The sequence below is a fragment of the Pleurodeles waltl genome, chromosome 6 (genome assembly GCF_031143425.1).
Source record: "Pleurodeles waltl isolate 20211129_DDA chromosome 6, aPleWal1.hap1.20221129, whole genome shotgun sequence".
Lineage (NCBI taxonomy): Eukaryota > Metazoa > Chordata > Amphibia > Caudata > Salamandridae > Pleurodeles > Pleurodeles waltl.
The window spans coordinates 49861514-49881525 of NC_090445.1; the positions used below are offsets into that span (position 1 = coordinate 49861514).

The 20012-nt window shown below is 44.7% G+C and overlaps 1 protein-coding gene across 1 annotated transcript in view; it reads left to right on the forward strand.

Annotated features, from left to right (window-relative positions):
* Nucleotides 1-20012, forward strand: part of NOTCH4 (notch receptor 4) — a 264289-nt gene that overhangs the window by 195693 nt on the left and 48584 nt on the right. Inside the window, exons 22-24 of the mRNA XM_069237252.1 lie at nucleotides 3117-3229; nucleotides 6167-6711; nucleotides 8897-9304. Of these exons, the coding sequence (XP_069093353.1) occupies nucleotides 3117-3229; nucleotides 6167-6711; nucleotides 8897-9304 (1066 nt within the window). The remainder of the gene's footprint in view (nucleotides 1-3116; nucleotides 3230-6166; nucleotides 6712-8896; nucleotides 9305-20012) is intronic.

Sequence of the window (20012 nt, forward strand, 5' to 3'; positions counted from 1 at the left end):
AAGGAAAAACTAAAAAGCGTCATAAAGGGAGAAAGTTGCAGGATGAGCTGAAGGGGCAAGGGTGGCCGTAAATGGATTGAAGAGGCCCGAGCTGGCTTCAGGATTACGCTGCCTCAGTATTCAGTGCTGGCAGATTTAATTACAGCAGCCTCGTGTTTAAGAGAAGGGCTTTGAGCACCGGCACCTCTTTATTTACAAATTAAGCCCTGTACAGCTGGGTTCTCGGGAAGGAGTGGGATCAAGCCGTCACAGGCCAGGTAAAGGTGCTGTATGTACGTAGGGTGTTTTCATGGGCAACAAAGGGTTTTGTGGAAACTATTTAATTTGAAATGCTCTTGAATATAATGGTGGCTTTAGAACTGAATAAACTCCTTCTAAAACACAACTGCACCTCTTTCAGGGGTAGAGTTTCACCTTGTGGCCTGTGAAAGCTAATTTGGTCATGTTTTGTTCAATTTACAAAAAATCTGGTTTGCCCACTTTCATTGAATATTTTTTGGTTGCGATGCGCTACTTTGTCCTGTTTGACAGACTCCACATGCTGTGGCTTTTGTCTCTGAAAATGACACGTTTGCTTGCAGACAGACTAGAGTTGTCATTTAGACCCCGGCAGACCTTCTGTCATGTGGCTGGTGTGGGGGGGGGCAGAGGCTGGTCTATTCCAGTCGATCAGATTTAGAGTTGTCTGCGGAAAAAAAACAGTGTCAGTTGGTCCACCAGGCCGCACCACATTGCCAGACGTGTCATCACTTATGTTGTTTCTGAGGTCAGGCTCCCTAAAACATCAGCATCAATTCACCTGGGAGTATGCTGTGTTCACTGGAGATGTGTTCTGGTTTTACTTTACTACAGGATGTGGCGTAACGGCCTGAGCTGCCGAAATTGGAGCTGGGGAACTAGGTTCGCATTTCGGCGTCTAGCTCAACATCCTGTGACTCTGGGCCAGTGCTTAATTTGTAAATAAAGAGGTGCTGGTGCCCAAAGCCCTCTTCTTAAACACGCTGCTGCAATTAAATGTGTGAACACGGAATACTTACCCGCCGTAATCCTGAAGCCATCTCGGGCCTCTTCAATCCAAATAAAGTTACTCCCTGCCCATTCAGCTCACTCTTGCAGCTTTCTACGTTCTTCCTTTGTGACGATTTTTCGTTTTTCCCTTCCTCCGTCTTTCCCATATGAGGCTTTTGATCGCAGAAAATGCTTGAGGCAGAAGAATAATCCCCAGCCCTCAAAAATAAGTGCCGGTGCTCAGCACCGGAAACAGCAAGCACAAATTAAGCACTGCTCTGGGAAAATCTCCTTGTGCCTGCAATTCAGCGCCTTGAGACCCTCATGAGTGATTTGCCGAGCTTTACAAATGGTGGATTTATTTAATTACTTCCATAGCAAGCCCTTGCACTGAGGTGACAATGTCTTCTGGGCTGGGTGCCGATAAGCCACATGAAGAATAACTGGGTGGGTGGGCCAGGAGATTTCTCAGCTACCATTGCCAATCAAGCCATGCACTTTGGGATCAGAATGGGATCAGCGGTCTCTCAAATGGTATCTGTGTCTAATGGTGTGAACAGTACATTTAGGACTAGTGCTTTGCAACTGTCCAGTTTGTCACATTAGCATTTTGTTTTGCGTAATTCATTATTCCTTTATCTCATCTTCTTTTTTCCTCCAGTTCCCCACACAAGCTGTTTTGTGTGGCTCTGTGTCCTTTGACTGTGCATATGTTTAACAGTATTGCATGGCAGCATTTATATAGCATTTAACCCCCAAACTGTGGACTGACAAAGTGCATTTTCAGAAGGGTAGCTTGCTACTCCTTGGTTGGCAGAGTGTTGTGTTTGTTTTGATCCTATGTTGAAGCATTATGGTGTCATGCGTGAGGACAAGAGGGGCTTGTATCACGTGTTAGGGTCACAGGTCCAAACAGAGTGATATAGGAGGAAGTGTAAGAGACAGAAGTTCAAAATATATTGGATTATAATGTACTCTGCTTGTCCCTTCTTATGTTTCATGGTTTCTATTATGCTAGAGGCAGAAGAAAAGTCAGGGATTTATCTAGATGATTGATGAACGTTTCATAGGTCATCCAGTTGGGGCGGGAGGCAGGGGACTTAAACATGAAGGTTGTGAAACAGTCCCAACCTGGCAGTAGGGTCAGTGGAGTGTTGTGTGTGTGTACAGCAAAGAGAGGGAATAATCAGAGAAGGCCCCGTAAACCATATGGCAAGGTATGCAAGGCAGATATACTATCAAATGAGTAGAAATTGGGCCAGTGGTGTAACAAAATTTAAGGGGGCCCCCTGCAAAGTATATGATGGGGGCCAGGCCTCTTCCCCCAGACCCAGTCAGGAGCTCTCAGGCCAGGGGCCCGCCGACCGTGCACAGTGCTGGCTGTGTTGGCGAGGCCCCCTGGAGCTCATGTGCCCGCCATACTGTTGGTTAATGTTACACCACTGCAGCGGGCAAAATTGGGAGTTGGCAACATGAGCAAAGAGATCACACCTAGTCCCAAAAGACCACAATTTTTAGCAAGGGATCCCATCCCAAGCCACTCTCATGCTCCTGAAGGCTCCCAAAGGAAGATCATCAGTTGGATGAGCCCTAGTGATGACGCGGTACTGAACGTGCAAGGGCACTAATCAGCCGTGCACAAGCAAGAGTGAGAGATGAAGCTCTTGGTAGGACAGCATGAGAGGCAATCAGTCTGTGCCGCATTGCCCTCCGGTCTTCACTCCTCCATGTGAGCCCAATTCTTTTATTACTCCCAGAAACCGTCGTAGTTTACGCAAGAAGGCATCTCCTGCCCTTCTAGAATTTCCCCCCATAAAACCTCTACTTTCATCACTAGTAGGGAAAGACATTTCAGAGCAAAATGGAGTCAGTATAGTCAAAGACTTCCCTTGCCTGCATTGGTTTGGCTAGGATAGCAGCTAGACGTAGATTTGGTAGTTCCCATACTGTTAACTCAATGCCCAACTCCTAGTAAAAACATTGATTTCTAAAATTCTAGTATTGTAACGTTCCTTGAGGTCTCTCGCTATGTTTGTAGCCTTCAGAAGATGTTCTTTGAGTTTTTATAGGAACTGTGGTGAGACATCTGTTTTTTCTCCTTTTTTCAGGTCTGCGCTGCGAGTCTGTGATCAACACCTGCCAAGCTAACCCGTGCAGCAATGGTGGGACTTGTGCAGTCACTGTGAACACCCCGCTCGGCTTCACCTGCAGCTGCCCGCCTGTAAGTAACGAGTAGCACTTGTAGCATTTTCACTTTACAACTCCGCGTAGTGTTGAAAAAACTACTCTCCAACAAGGATGGGTTTTCAGCAACAGTTCTTTCCAGCAGAGCACTTCATTAATGCATAGATTTTTGGCCATCACAGGGTCAGTTCTATCTGCTAAAATATTGCTATATCGAAGATTTTAGCAGTTCAGTGACTTGGAATCCAGTTTAAGTTTCTTTGTGAGTTTGAGTGGGGGCCATTAAAGCCTGGGTATGAGCATGGGGGTATGATAGGATAGACAGATGGATGTGAAGATGGGTGGTTGGATGGATGAATGGATGAATGGATGGGTGTATGGATTGTGAATGGGTTTCGGTGGTTGGGTATTTAAAACTTATAGAGCACAAAACTAAGTTCATTATCGACAGGCACAAGATTGCCATAGCTGATTTTTTATGCCAGTGACAGCTAGGACACTTTGGGCCTGATTTGGATATTGGTGGACAGGTTACTCCTGACAAATATGATGGATATCTCATCCGCCATATCACAAGTACATTACATCCTACTGCACTTCTAATAAATCGGATGAGATATCTGTCACATTTTTTATGATGGCATAAGCAGTCCACCACATTCAAAATCAGGCCTTTCCTTTTCCCTGGCAGGATGTATTCAACATGTATTTAAAGAACTTGGGGCCAGATGTACGAAAGGATTTTACCCATTCTGTGTCTATGGGAAAAAGCTTTTGTACATATGGCCCTTGATTATGTAGAAATTAAAAACCAAATGGAAGTAGATGCAGGTGAGAGAGTCTGCAGGAATATGGTTCTCTGCATCGAATTATATTTGGTAAAAGATCAAATATCTCTGTGCTTGCAGTCTTGGATCTTACTGTAAATAAATAAAATGTTCATTTATTAAAATACTTTTTTTAAAACATCTTATAGGACAGTACCCTTTCGTGTTAAGCTTCTGTCGCTTTTAAATCAAGTTTGTTCATTCTCCTCTCCCACATTTCAGTAAACTGTGAATGTTTTTTTTCATAATGGGTGATGTCAAATATGCTTCTTTGATGAGAATTTTGCACCATCCTGTGCATCCCTTCCTTTTGCAACGGAGGTTCGCTGCACGGCAATGTGCAACATTTTCTGTCTTTTAAAACAAACCCAATTAGATAAAATGCAGACATTCCAAAGTATGATTTTCTGAAATCACTCCTCATTTTTCTGCTTTTCGTCAGTGGGGTGACGCTCCTCCGCCTACGGACAAATCCAAAGTTATCATTTATGGGCAGGCAAGGACGAATGATACCCAAAACCCTCTCAGTGGGGAGCTCTTAGAATCAGTCAGAAGGCCGAGCTCTGAGTCTCCACGTCACAGTGGGTGAACTACCAGGCCTTCCTAACACCAAGGCATGTAAACTAAGCAGGCGGCTCTGGAAGAACTCAAATGGACTTTGAATAATAAGGTGCTTATGGAAATCTTCTCCATTTGGGAGACACCAGGTCTTCCCACCTTAAGATATGGAAATGCTGATTTTTGGTCCAATGATTCCCTAAATCAAACTCTGAGGGCAATGCTTTCTTAGTAGATTCGTCAAAGGCATTTCTCTAGTCATGGAAATTTGCCTTATAGGTCTTATATGCCTTGTATACATTTACATCTAAATCAGTTGTATTTTCTAATCCTTTTTTAGCAGGCAGCTTTCTAACACAGACTTCTTGTTATCAGTTTGTGATGCCATGCTACCTGATGATTATAAACTGTGCAATGTACACGAATCTCGAAACTTTAATGCACACATTAAAAAAAAGGCATCTTTTCTGGTCCCTAAGTACCTACAGCATGGACGTTTAAGTCCTTCCTCTGATTGCCTTTATTCGGTAGTGATTCTGTATTTGCTAATTGGAGAGGCAGGTGGATCCTTAAATGTGCCCAGAAGAAAGCGTACTATCCTTACTTGTATATGTGGCTAAATGATGCCTACAATTTCCCCACATAGAATTACATTTATCTGCTATTTATGGCCTGTCACAGATATCCAGCAGAGTTTTTTTCACCATGTCTATGATTAAAGATTTCCTAGACGGTCACAGGAATGTTTTCCATCTTGTCAGGAAAAGTTGACAGGATCAAATTGATGGGTCCTTCTCGTGAACCCATTTATAAGTCTCACCATCAAAAGTTGTCTTGGATGGTTGCTTCTCCGGTAGACCTCGCATCGGTCAGGACATAGATTGAGACTCGGGTCCCTGAGCCCATGAGCCATACGCAATTCCGTCTTCCTTGGGTAATAGCAGATTATATTATTGCCATTCTTATCTGAAGTGTCCAATAGAAAGGTCTCTGCGTACGTTAGACATGAAAAGTACTATCCTGATAAAACTAAAGATGGGCAGAAATCAAACAAACTTTTGTACATAATGGCTATGTGTGTTAGCTTGGCATGCCCCAAGTCAACACAAAGCTGGGTGGATAGGAACATTGTTTCTTGCTTTGAAGAAGCCACCCTCTTTGGGATAGGCTTAAGACTAATTTCACAAGCACAAAGCCCCTTACGAGAAATAACCTAATCACTGAAGATGTTAGTAAGAAGGACTTCTCCCTGGAAACTGCAAGATCAGATCCTTTCTTCTCTCTGCTGTTTTCCTGAATATCTCATCTGAGAAATTTGGGGATGAATTTGCTATGATTGTTTTATTGTTTACAATTTTTGCTCACTATAACATGCTGACTGTTTCATTTTAAACAAGCTTTTCCCAACTCTTTTGCATGAATGCAGACTTCCAGGTGTGCATAGACAGGTCAGGGCATGACACACGCAATTTCAGACTGGACCGGGGGAGGTCAGGGCATGACACAGGCAATTTCAGACACGTGTGGGGTTGTTTTTCCATGTTACTTTCTGCCACCACGTTCATCCTCCTCTGTTTTCTTTCTCCCAGGGCTTTGATGGTGCCACATGCAAACTGGTTGTCCAGCAGTGTGGCCCTTCATACTGTTACAATGGTGGCCTATGTGTGTCCCGACCCTCTGGGCCCTACTGCTTCTGCGTTGGCCGCTTTGCTGGACCAGAATGCCGGCTACCACGGCTGGCTGGCTGCATCCCCAACCCCTGCCAGCACAATGCCACCTGCTCTGAGACCCAGACTGAGCCATTCTACCAATGCACTTGCCCTGCTGGGTTCACGGGCCACCTCTGCCAGGCTGGTCCTGCTGGAGGTGGCACCAATGAGTTGCCCGGACGCTCCGAGGATGAGCACAGCCCATGCCAGCTGCTGGGAGGTAATGGTGAATGTGATACACAGTGCAACACTCATGGCAGAAACTGGGATGGGGGCGACTGTTCCCTACAGGTGCCAGATCCCTGGAAAGACTGTGTTCCTGAGTACTGCTGGCAGTTGTTTAAGGATGGGCAGTGCCAATCTGAATGTAATACCAAGGATTGCCTGTATGATGGCTTCGACTGCACGGACACCAAGCCTTGCAAGTGAGCCCCATGAATAACTTTTATATTTTGCTCTCTCCCTCTTACTCTCCTCTGTGTCTCTCTCTCTTTCTCTATCTCTCCACACACCCCTTATATTTCTACTTTTATTTTCAAATCTCTTTCATCATTTCCCAAGCAGTGTTCACATTAGTACAATGAGCATGGATACAACTACTTCTTGCTTGTTTCCAGCTGGCAAACCCCTGAAGGTGGGCTAGGGGTTGGAGGCTTGAATGATGAAGGAGTGATTGATTAATGTTTCTGAATGGGTGTCAGGGACTGAATTTGTTGGATGGATATTAAGTTCTATCTCCCATACCTTTCACATAGGATTATATTTCTGACTTGCTGGGCACCTGTTGCCATCATAGAGACTCATAAAATACTAAGATTGTATTGGCCATCATTAACCAAGGGCTTCCAGGTGAACAGAATGTCCTTAATGTTCATCCTACTTCTCTTCAATGGGAATCCTCATCAAAGTCATAAGCACTGAAAATATTCCTCCTCACACGTGGTCCTGGAATCCAAATGGATGCTTTACATCACGAGCAGGGTATTAGATCTATGGAGCAGCAAGCAGCACTTCGCCCGATCTTATACTGGATAAAGGTATGAACCAAGCCTGAGCTGGAATCTTATCTGACAACTGTGCGAGAGGTCTCCTTCCTCACCAGACTACCCTGGTACAGTCATGTGGCCAGCGTTCTGCAGACCATAGAATGCTCTGAATGTTGGGCCAAAGCAGATAAAACGAGGAAAGGAATTGGTCAGTTTGTGAAGGAAAGATACTAAAATCATGTGTTCACTAACCAGTTAGGTTGGAAACTGGAGCAACTCCGGGCACTTAAGCCTCTCTCCTCCTTTGAATCATACATGAGGACATTGTATGTTAATTTCAGGTTAGGCACCGTATCAAACAGTTTACCAGGTTGTGGCACAAAGGTCTAACTCATCAAACTGTGGATGTGCCTTTGTGGGGAGGAGTTTGTATTACACTTTATGCTGCTGTGCACTTTTCCAGCTCGGATCAGAAAATAATATTTTGGCCCGCTCTTTATAGCACTTTCAGTAATAAGCTGCAAGGATGCCTCGCTCTGTGTATGCGCACTGACTCAGAGCAAGTTGTTATCCAAGTATCCACAAATATATATATATAGGCCTGGATAATAATAACTAGACAACAACACTAGTAGTGCTACAGTGGAGTCTCAGTCCAAACACAAACCCACACTATTGCTTTGTGCTGTTGCCTAAATGGTAATAGTTGGACTGTTATTTAATTGTGACGGGCAAGTAAAGGTATTGAGATCCCCATACCCATGGCTGCCTAAGTGGCCATTGTGTATATACATGGTCGTGTTTCCAGTTGTAAAGTTTAAATACAAGCATAACCCAGCAGGAGACTGGTGTAACACGAGGTAACATTACGTTTCATGATGGTTCATTGACTTAGGGGTTTCATACAGCTGATGCACTAGCACGTTGTGTCTCGAATGGTAAGAAGTTTGCAACACACACTTTAAACTTGAATCAGTTTTTATTCCTATCATTGTGTGCAAAGAGTTGTCTAAAGCCTTTGCACTAGCACTGCTTTAAAATACATATTCTCAAGCGTAGACGTTCACCCTACTTCAGGAAGGCCAGGCCTCTGGCATAATTTTGTTAAAAACATTTTGCAGGCTATAACAAAAGCTATATTATCCAAATACTAGAAGCTACATAACAATGTTTATCTCTTAAGTGACTCTGCATGCCTTCCTGGAGAAAGGCAAACATTTTCACTTAAGATAAATTGCAAAAAAGTGCTCCGGGGTCCCTGCACATGGGTGGGACTATTCAGTGCTTATGACTTATCATGGAAATTCCCCTATGAGAGAGCTGGATTTACAGATAAGAAACTGTTCCTTTTATATTTTCCATACTTTGCCTCTTTACCATTGGAGAAGTGTGGCTAGGTGGAAAATCATTTCGAGGTTCACTGTTACAACCTACAAATAAATCACAGTTTGTTTCTAGCCATATGTTCATGCTGCCTTCAGCTATCTATTATCTTCTCTCTTTCTGAAATGTTCTATTATAGAGTTTTCTCCATCTAGTCTTTCCTTATCTGTTCTCAACTATGCTTTTTCCAAGGGTTGCTTGATTTGACTTATTACATCAATGTAATGTGTTTCTTTCACAGCCCCTTCTATAACCAGTACTGCAAGGATCACTTCAACAATGGCCACTGTGAAAGGGGCTGCTACAATATTGAGTGTGGGTGGGACGGTGGTGACTGCCTATTGAATGAAAAAGGAGCCGGTGCTGGTGGCACCCTCATCCTGGTGGTGGTGCTGACTGCTGAGAACCTGAGCCAGGAGCTGGCAGTCCTTATCAGGATCCTAGCCATAACCCTCCGTGCCAGTGTGTGGCTCAAGCGAGATGTAGAGGGTGAAATGATTTACCGCTACACAGGTCACGAGAACCTAGAGAACTTGAACAAAACCAGCCTGCAGAGGTGGAGGCCACAAGGTGTGAGCCGCCAGGAGAGATCTGCGGAACCCACGAGCTGGAGCCACACATCCAGCGACATTCACCAAGAGAAAGTTGGGTGAGTCTCTTCAAGTTCTTACACGTAAGGGAGCTTGATGGGGCATCATGTTCTGTTCTCCAGAATGTGTGGCTATTTGTTTCTTATATTACATTGATCTACAAATACCATACCCATGCCAATTTTTCGGAAACAACTGAGTTTGAAAATACCAATTGAATTTATTGTGTACAAATGTACCCCATGTGCATTTTTGTATTTTAATTTATTTTTTCTAAAGCACCTAGGGCTTTATTTACATTTTGGCCAATAGGATATATCTTGCTCCACCAGCAGAAACCTTTGACTGACAGCCTGTCGTATTTTGGGCTGTTGGTCAAAGTACCTCAGAATGTCCACCATAAATTCCAGGGTGCTTTTTTCTTGTTCTGAACAGCCACGGAAAGCGTGGAGATTCTGAATAGGAAATCAAAGGAACGCACCCAATGTGATGGGATCAAACTCAAGCGCAGTAATTTCTTTATATTGTAGAGCTCCAACTCTACTATTATCTACGCAAAGGGGGCAGAGCATGATGCCAACAGCACAAACACCCATGAAAGTTTCACACAAAGTCAGATTTCTAAGATAGCATTACCTAGCGTTGTGTAAAAGCCTAGCACCAAGTGGAGTAAGAGACAAGTTATGTAATATTTCTGCTTTTGTAAAACACACATTTTATGCAGCTTACTCGTGGCATATGTTCTCGTATTGAAATTCCTGCTGGAGGGTGTCCTTCTGCGAGGTACCATGTTTTAGGTTTCTGTTTTGTGAAATAGCCAAGGTTTTCAGAGAGTGGGGATCCACACAAAACCTGAGTCTTACACTGGACCCACTAGTTCTCCCTAGATATTGGCAACGTTGACTTTAGGAGCATGGTGGCTGGAAATATTGTTCAGGCATTCTGGAATCTGCGTGACCATCCATAGCCAACCAGATGCTAGCCTAAGACCTTTGATGAATGGGATAAACTGTGTGTCCTTCTTTGACTAAAAACAGAGTGAGACAGGTCCTACAAGAAACTGTGCCATCCTGTCTCAGACTTTTCCTCACCATCCCTTTGATTTTTTTTTTCTTGTAGTGCAAACTATGTCCTGTGAATTCAATGGAGTGTACTGGAGGTGCTTCTAGTTTAACAGCAAAACATATGGCTCTGTTGGCCAACGAACACGTTGATAGTCCAGTTTCGTGTGGGTTACTATCGTCCTCTCAACTAACAATTAGGTCAATGAGTCTCTTTAGCTGTACTCTTGAAAGGCACACCTCTCACTGGCCCTTACTGGTGATCTTTTTTCACTGACACCCTCCTTCTCCCCTGTGTCCTTCTTTCACTCAGTGCAGGCATTGTGTGCTTTTTGTGTCTGTGGCATGTTATATGTGTGTGTGTTGTGTGGCTGAAAAATGATGTGCAATGTGAGTGTGTTCTATGGATGGCATGTGCACGTTGCAAATAATGCTGGTTATCCCTCAGGTTTTCATTGTTTGTTTCTTTGATTATGACAGCCTACATGCAGCTGTCACTGTATGCCTGTTTTAGAGAGGCATAAACATTTAGGTGGCTAGAGAAATATACATACATGTCCTGCCTGTTCCAAGGTCTCTGTCTATCTTTGGTACTTGAGTCCCTCTTTCCCTCTGTGTTGTGGTGGTCACTACTTACCAGTGGAGAATCCTGGCCTTGTGTGTCTGGCTAGCTATCCACTATTGGATTGTTCATAGATTCACATGCTTGAATAATTCCCCGTCGTCGAAGTAGAAGTCTCACGGTACCATTGTAAAGCAGTATGTAAAACTATCATAGGCTATAATGGCAGTAGGCCGTCAGCTTATCAGCTTATCTATGTCCTTTTTAAAAAAGGACCTAACTTGAACTATGACCATTCAGGCGCTGGCACCCTCTAGAACACTCCCAAGAGAGGTTGATTGCCTCAGATTTTCTACTGCACGTCGTGTGGAGGGAGTCTCCCTGAGCTCTGCTCAGTTTTTTCCTGTGAGAGTTAACTTTATTACATCTACAATGTCTGATTCATCTAAAAAAAGATCCTGCAAAACCTGTGGGTAGAAAAGGCTGCATGTCTCTATTGTCTCTGCCCTAAACACCAGGTAAAAGAGTGCAGGATTAGTCGTACTTTTTTATCTTAATCCTTGAGAGACAGAGAAGGGAGGTTACGTCTGTGGATACAGAAGTCTAAATCTCACAAATCCAACTCTTCTGAGGAGGAGAGTGATAAGTCTACAAGACCCCACAAAAGGTCAAGATTCTATGACAATGGGGCTCCTTAGGAGAGTGGAAAGGCTCTGAAGGTTCACTACAAAGACCTGCATAAAAAGGAGAAACTCAAACTAACCTCCCCAGATACAGCCTTTTCTCAGCCCTCCACTCCATATGTTAAAAAAGGAGAGCTCCATCTATCTCCATCCTCATGACCGTCGCCGTCGAGAACAAAACCTCCTCTCCAGAAACCATTGACAGCGACACCTCCATGGACGTTAGTATTGACGACGACCGTCAGCACTGTCTTGTCTGCGAGGCCATTGTTGATGAAGACTCTAACCACGGCTCCCATTAATGCATCCATCCCGTCGACTATAGACTTGACTTCCACATCAGCGTTGACGAAGATACCGTTGGCAAAAACACTGTTGACAGCAGCGTCGTTGTTGATAATACCGCCGCCAATAGCAGCACTGTTGATGGCTAAACTGTCGATAATGACAGCACCACCATCGATGACAGCACCGCCGCCGACAGCATTGTCAACCATCGCCTCAATTCACTTTCACATGGTCAACAGGACTGTCGACAAAGATTTAGCAAAATCACCAAGACTGCCTTAAGGCCTAAATTCACCTCTCCTAGCAAGGTTTCAGCGTTGCTACCCAAGCATTTATTGGACGGGAAGGAGTTGGAAGACATAGGAGTTGGTGATGCACCAGTCCTTCAGAGCTTCAAGTCAGGTATCAGAAGAACGATGAGGATGAGGAGGACGAGCAACAAGTTTACCAACCATAGCATGCCTAGACGTCATTGTGAACACTGTCAATATCAAACACAACATAGACAGGATGTTATTGAGATGCCTATATCTTTGGTTCAAGATCTACAGGCCATGTTACAGGGTTACAGAAAAAGATTTCCCAAGACTCCACAGGAGCAACCACCGGCTCTTACTGTTTCTCCTTTCACACCAAGGAACATCCCTCCTCCAGTAATGCCCAGGATAACACCTGCATCAACCACTGCAGTACCACCAAGAGAGGATCCCTCATCTTCAGAAGAGGGTGAGATTCCTGATCCTCCACAGCCACAGGATGAATGGGATGAATCCATGTCCCTACCCCATCTCCTCCACAACCTCAGCCTTCAGACCACCCCCCCCCACAAGAGGACACTGGGGGTTTTCATAATCTGATGGACCGAGCTGCACTCCGTTTCCATCATCTAACTTCAGTGACTTTAAGGAACAGGCCAGAAAGTCTGTAAATGCCATTCCCATTATAGACTATGGGTCTCATTACAACCTCGGTGGTCTTTCAAAAAGACCGCTGAGGCTGCGGGAGGCAGAATACCGCCATTGCCGGCGGTATTCCTGGCTCCCTATTATGACTTTTCCGCTGGGCCAGCGGAAAAGTTACATCAACATTGCTGCCGGCTCGTAATAGAGCCGGCGGCAATGCTGATGTGCAGCGGGTGCAGTAGCACCCGTCGCGCATTTCACTGCCCGAAATTCGGGCAGTGAAATGCGCGACGGGGCTCTGCCTGGGGGCCCCTGCACTGCCCATGCCATTGCATGGGCAGTGCAGGGGCCCCCAGGGGCACCCCAAGTCCCCTTACCGCCAGCCTTTCCATGGCAGTGTTTACCGCCACGGACAGGCTGGCGGTCGGGGACTCATAATCCCCAGGGCAGCGGTGCTTGCACCGCTGCCCTGGGGATTATGACCGCCAGGCGGAAGCCTGGCGGTATAGTGGAGGGGCCGGCGGTATGGCCGTGGCTATTGCGCCACGGTCATAATAGCTGGCGGAACACCGCCAGCTTACCGCCGGCCGCCAGGGTCGTAATGACCCCCTATATCTTGGATGAGCGAATTAAAATCATGAAAAATCTGCCTACTATACCACCAGTTACACCTCTCCTGGATAAGAAATAAAAAGCCACAGGTGACTCGCCTGCTTGTTTCACCGGTCATCCCAAGCCTGATACCGTCATTCTGCAAGCAGCACAGAGTCGCTTGAAAAACCCTTCAGCTCCTATCTCCGCCCCACCTGACAAAGAAGGCAGATGTTTAGTTAACATAGGAAAGCGATTCTCTCATATGTCTGCGATTACTGTGCGAGCAGCTAATTCAGCGGCTTACTAGGGCATTGTGACCGACAAATGTGGTCAGCTATCGGCAGTTTGACAGATTTACTCCCTGAAGATAGGAAGGCTGGAGCTAAAACGATTCTTCAGGAAGGTGAGCGTACTTCCTCGGAGATCATAGGCTGTGCTCTCGACATCGCCTCCACAGGTTTTCGTCAGTTGGCGGGAGCAGGCGTATTTAGACACCAGGGATGGCTCAAGGCTACCTCTTTTAGACCAGAGGTGCAATATAAGATCCTGGACAAGGCCTATGATGGCAAGACTTTGTTCAGAGAGCATATAGATGATGCTTTTTTGGCTATAAAAATGGACACTGACACCGCTAGGTCCCTTGGCACTCTCCAATTAGAAAGGCTGCCCTTTTGTGGGGCCAGAGAAAGAGGTTTCTCTACTTACAGAGGTGGCTACCAACGACAGCATCATCAACTTCAGTCTCAATACAGGCCCTTCTATCATCAAGCCTATCGCCAACCACCTTCAGCAGCCTTCAACAAACAGGGCGCATGATGGAAGTAGCCCCCCTAGATCCACGATACAGGCCGCAAGCATTGACCTGGACCAGGTACTGGCTACATCCGATCCTTCCAACCATGTGGGTGCGTAGTTCTCCAAATATATCTCCCAATTGAAGGAGATACCATTGGACAGATAGGTGCTGGGTCTAGTAAATTACGTCGAAAAAAGAGGGGGGTAAGAGAGGAGGATTGGGCGGTCCAGTGTACACCCTCCCAACAACGTACTAATATGATGTGGTACACTGTTCCGAAATTGAAAGAGAAGGAAAGAGAAAGGGTCCTGATAATCAGTAAATTACGGACATACCCTAGAGTTTGTGCAGAAAGGACCAACCAATCCTCCGAAGGGAGCACACCCACCTTGGATTCACTTACTAAAGAAAGAAGCCAGCGAAGGGTGGAGTAGAAAATATTCCTTTCCATCAGAAAGGCATGGGATTTTACTCCTATTTTTTTGTTAAAAAGAAGACAGGAGAATGGAGACCCATCCTAGACCTTAGGAAATTAAAAGAAATTCTGTGCAAACAATACGTTCATATGATTACCCTTTCCGATATACTCCATCCCTTAAACAGCGAGATTACATGACATCCCTAGATTTGCAGGATGCATATTTCCACTTTTCCATACATCCCAAGCATAGCAGTATCTCCATTTCACTGTAGCTGGTACCCACTACCAATTCAAAGTCCTCCCTTTTGGACTCAAATCTGCTCCTCAAATCTTTACAAAATGCCTTGCCACGGTTGCAGCCACGCTTCGCAAGCAAGGCCATCAGGTATTCTCCTATCTAGACGACTGGCTGCTAAAAGCCTCGACAGCGCAGCAAGATGCCAAAGCTACAAAAGCCTGCCTCTCACTGTTACACAGGCTAGGCCTCACAGTAAACTACTCAAGATCTTTCACCATTCCAAGTCAAACTATAATGCTTGTAGAGGCTAACCTGAATACAATCAGAAAGAAGGCATATCATTCACAGGACAGGCTCAGAGATAGTCCAACCTAGCTCTACAGATCTCCAGAAGAAAGTCTGTTTCAGTATGACCCTTCAAGTCTCTCCTCGCCATGATCTTGTGTGCAATAACCCTTGTCCCTCTGGAATGATTAAACATGAGTCCTTTGCAAGAGGAACTCCAGATACAATTGATCCAATCACAAGGCTTCATAGAAGACTTGATCACCATTACTACAAGGATGAAAGAAACACTAGTATGGTGGTCTCAGATAAATCATCTTTCTCAAGGCCCCTCATTCCTACCAGATTTCATCATCATGACCAATGCCTCCTTGGAGTACTGGGGTGGCCATTTATAAGACCTGCAGATACAGGGAAAATGGAAATCACAATCACTGCACATCAATCACATGGAACTGAATGCAATATTTCTCACTCTACAAGCTTTTCTACCACAAATAGCAGGAACTTCCGTGCTGGTCCATACAGATAATACAACCAGCATGTATTACACAAATAAGCAAGGGGGAACCAAGTCTTTATCTCTTTTAGGAGGCCTAAAAGCCTAAAAGCTTTTGAATTGGCTCACAATCCACAACATATCTCTATAAGGCGAACATGTTTCAGGAGTGAACAACGTCCTGATGGACACTTTCAGCAGATCCAGAAGCGATTGTCACAAGTGGTATCAGACAGGGTATTCTCACGCTGGGGCAAACCAGCATTGGACCTTTTCACAACAGGCAAGAATGCCAAATGCCATTTCTATGCCAGTCGATACCCACTCCCAGGGTCGTGGGGAAATGCCCTTTTGATGAGATGGCCCAGGATTCTCTGCTTATGCTTTTTCCCTCTTCCCTCTCATACAAGAATCCTCAACAAGATGAAGAGAGGGCTGTTGCCTCATTCTAACAGCTCCCAAATGCCCCAGACAACATTGGTTCACAGAGGTCCTTCTGGTCTTGGAATCCAATCCCATTCGCCTTCCCAAGATGCAGACTCTCTTGATGAAGAACAATGGCCAGATTCTCTACCCGGAACCAACTTTTCTCCAATTACGTGCGTGGCTCCTGAATTCAACAACCTCCAAGATAAGAATCTCTCTCAGGATTGCATTGACATTCTGGCCAAGGCAAGAGCAGAATCAACAAACAAACCATACAGATTGAAATGAAAAAGGTACTGTTTGTGGTGTCACCAGTCTAATCTGCATCCCTTAGAAGTGACTACAGAGCAGATTTTGCCGTACCTACTTTAATTAGCCAGATCAGGTTTGGTGCACGGATCTGTGAGCTCACCTATCTGCAATTTCAAGATACAGACATTCCGCTCATTCTCCCTCTCTATGTTCCCTTAGGATAGTCAAACAATTCATGAAGGGGGTGCTCACGTTTTTTCCTCCAGTATGGGCTCCTCTACCAGAATGGCATCTCAGTGTTGTTCTTTCATTTGAGCCAATTCAAAAGGCAGATCTGAAATTTCTCATGTGGAAAGTCGCTTTATTGTTGTCTCTTACATCCACTTTAAAAGTGAGTGAGGTCCAAGCTTTTACTATTCAGGAACCTTTCTTATATTTCACTGACAACTATGTGGTTCTCAGAACAAACCCAAGGTTCATCCCCAAGGTTCCATCGCAGTTTCACCCTATTGAACCTATCATACTTACCAATTTCTTTCCAAATCCAGAATCTCCAGCGGAAAGGTCTATTCACACCCTGGACATTAAGCACTGTAATAAATTTTATCTCCACCGTACCAGCTGTCTGTTTCCTACGGCCTCTCTCAGAAATGTACGGCTGTCACTAAAGCTACCAATGCAGGATGGATTTCTGCCACCATACAGTTTTGCCATGCCAAAGCTGGCAAACCACTTTCAACAAACGGAAAGGCACACTCAGCAAGGGCAGTGGCTACATTGGCTGCCCTGTTTGCTGGCGTGCCACTGGAAAAGATATGTCATGCGGCGACGTGGAGGAGCACCCACACGTTCATGCAGCATTATTGCTTGGAATCAGCGCAGAAGAGTGATGCAGCCACAGGACAGGCAGTTTTATGTCATCTATTTCAATAGGGTGAGCCTCTTTATAGAGGTGTTCCTATTTTATTCATATTAAATTCAAATGTTTCTTGTAATCAACTGTATATTGCTGTTTGACACATTAACATTTATTTACTTAAAGGTTAGATATGATAGACTTAAACAAATGTAAATGTATATCTATATACACTTATATATTTATTTTTATATATACATATACCTATCTCTTTTGTGTAATCTACTATAAACCTTATTGTTTTTACCCACCATCCTCTAAGGGTACTTAAGTTATTGACAATACTGCTTGCTATTCTGATTCAAGCATGTGAATCTATGAAAGGTCCAATACTGGCTAAGAAAATTTGTTATTTACCAGTATCTGCAGTTATCCAGTATTGGTATATTTCATAGATTCACATGCGACTCACCCACCACCCCTGAGAGGCGCTCCCCTTAGAATTAGGGATATAATTCCCACTTGGGTTCGAAAATCTGAGGGAATCAGCCTCTCTTGGGAGTCTTCTAGAGAGTGCGAGTGCTTGATTGGTCATAGTTCAAGTCTGGTCCTTTCTTAAAAAGGACGTCGATAGGCTATTAAACTGATGGCCTAGCGTCACTATAGCCTATGATAGTTTTACATACCACTTTACTATGGTACCGTGGGACTTCCACTTCGAGGATGGGGAATGATTCAAGTATGTGAATCTATGAAAGATACCAATACTGGATAACCGCAGTTACAGGTAAGTAACTACAACTGCAACCCAAACACTGACCCTTTGATGCAAGCCCCCATCCCCGCTTTTCAGAATCATTCGAGTGAAGTCTGAAAAGGTGAATTTGCCTACTGTAGGCTAAAATTTCAAATATAGTTTGAATCCTAGTTGGCCCTGAAGCAGGGTAAATACTGCCCTCCTTGGGCCAGTAACTTGTCAGGAAGAGATGATGAAGAAGGAGGAGAGAGGGACATGTGTCAGAAACAGGGTGCCATGTGTTGACCAAGCCTTGAACTCTGAAAGAACCACTGCTTTTTGTAAACTACCCTGGAGGAGGGGGAAGGTGAAAGTTTGGTTTGGAAAGAAGTGGTTTATGAAGACAAAGATCAAAACCCACCAGACTGTTTGGTGGTCGTCTCAAAGAAGTGAACCACACCGGAGCCCATAGGACCTTGCAGCCAGCTGGACAGAATCATTTCAAGGGCATCTCCAACATCTAGAGGAATAAGGAAAGGCAGAAAACCACTCAAGACTACAAATGTGATGAGGCTACTTCGTTCCTGGTCCGACCACACTATCTGTGACTGTGGGAGTATGTGTTTTTCCATTTTTACACTAGATTGTAGGGAGGTGTCCTGTTGGCTGAGTTCAGTTGATGCTTTTCCAGAACTTTCTGTAGACAGTACCTTCCTAGAGATGTCGTGCTTTAAATTTGTGGTTAGTCACAATGTATGTAATTTTCTATTGGTACGTTTATGGCACAAAACTTGCTAGTAAGCAACAGCGCCCTGTACATCAATAAGGGTTGGGTGACGATTTCAGATTGTGTATATGAAGTTGGGTTTTACATAGCTGCTTTATTTATTTTCACATTACACACTAATGTTACATTGCACATAGTTGCAATTAGAGAATGATCTGCCTGGAATCCAAGGACAGTGATTTAGCATAAATCCCTGTTGTTACTCCTTTCCAAACTGTGACAGTGACTGGTTTCCCAGCACCTCAGAGACTGGCCATGGACCCCTGGTTGCCCTCTAATGTTGCAGTCCATTGGTTCCCCGAATCCCTCATTTTTGCCTGACTCATGGAATAAGGATTGTGTCTTCATGTGGTTGGTGGGTTTGTGGAAGACTGAAATTCTTGATTTTGTTTTTTACTTTTATGACAGGGTCTCAGGTTCCTGGAGACAGAATTACTAACAGTTTCTTTTGGCAAAATGTTAGTTGGTATTTGCATCACCTTATGTACTGAAAATGTAAAGCAACGTTCCCCCTTGTGCTGCGTTGCATTACACTGTGTCTGGGAGCCATTCCATGGGTGAAGCATGGACCTTCCCATGCATCCATCCATGGATTGTGGCGCAGTCCCAGATTTACTAAAGCTAGTAAACCTGGAAATGTGTCAAAATGCTACGTCTTCCCCAGTGAAACGCAACAAGGAAAATATGTTTATTTCTACACCTTACTTCCTCTTTCTATGCATAATGCATTCTGCATCACAATAGAAAGAGGAAATTGTGCACAAAAACAATCCTGCCCATAACGCAGACACCGTTGCACCTTGGTGCAAGCGTGCCTACATTGGCGCTGGACAGGTGCAAGTGTGCGTGCATTGGTTTTAGGCAGCCACAAAGGCGCTAGCCAGGCAGATAGCTAAAGAGCGCAAATTCCTCACCTTTTGAATATCCCCTAGGCATCAGGCTGGATTTTGTTAACTTTTTGGCAGTACCTCTGCACACCAGTAGGTTGCGCCATGTGGATCCGCAATGATGCCATTCCACTTCGGAAATAACATGTGTTGCCTATGTAGGTGCCACTCCGGAGGGCTGACATCTGTTCCTTTCTGTTCATGCCACTAGACGTGGAACCAGGGCTCCCTCTCCTCTCATTGTAACTCCCTTTAACTCTTCAGGTTTTAAAACAGTAAGCAATATGAATGTCACATCCCAAAACGACAGGTTTTAAACTTTTTAGGGACTGTCGCAAACAAATGTCTGTGACAGATCCTCATCAACATTGCCTGTGGTTCCTGGGGTCAAGTCACAATTATAAGGCCTGCAGCATTTGTGCGTCAATGAACCCAAAGGCCACCCACCACCGCAAGGTGAAACTCCACCTTGCCAACCACTGGAAGACGTTTCG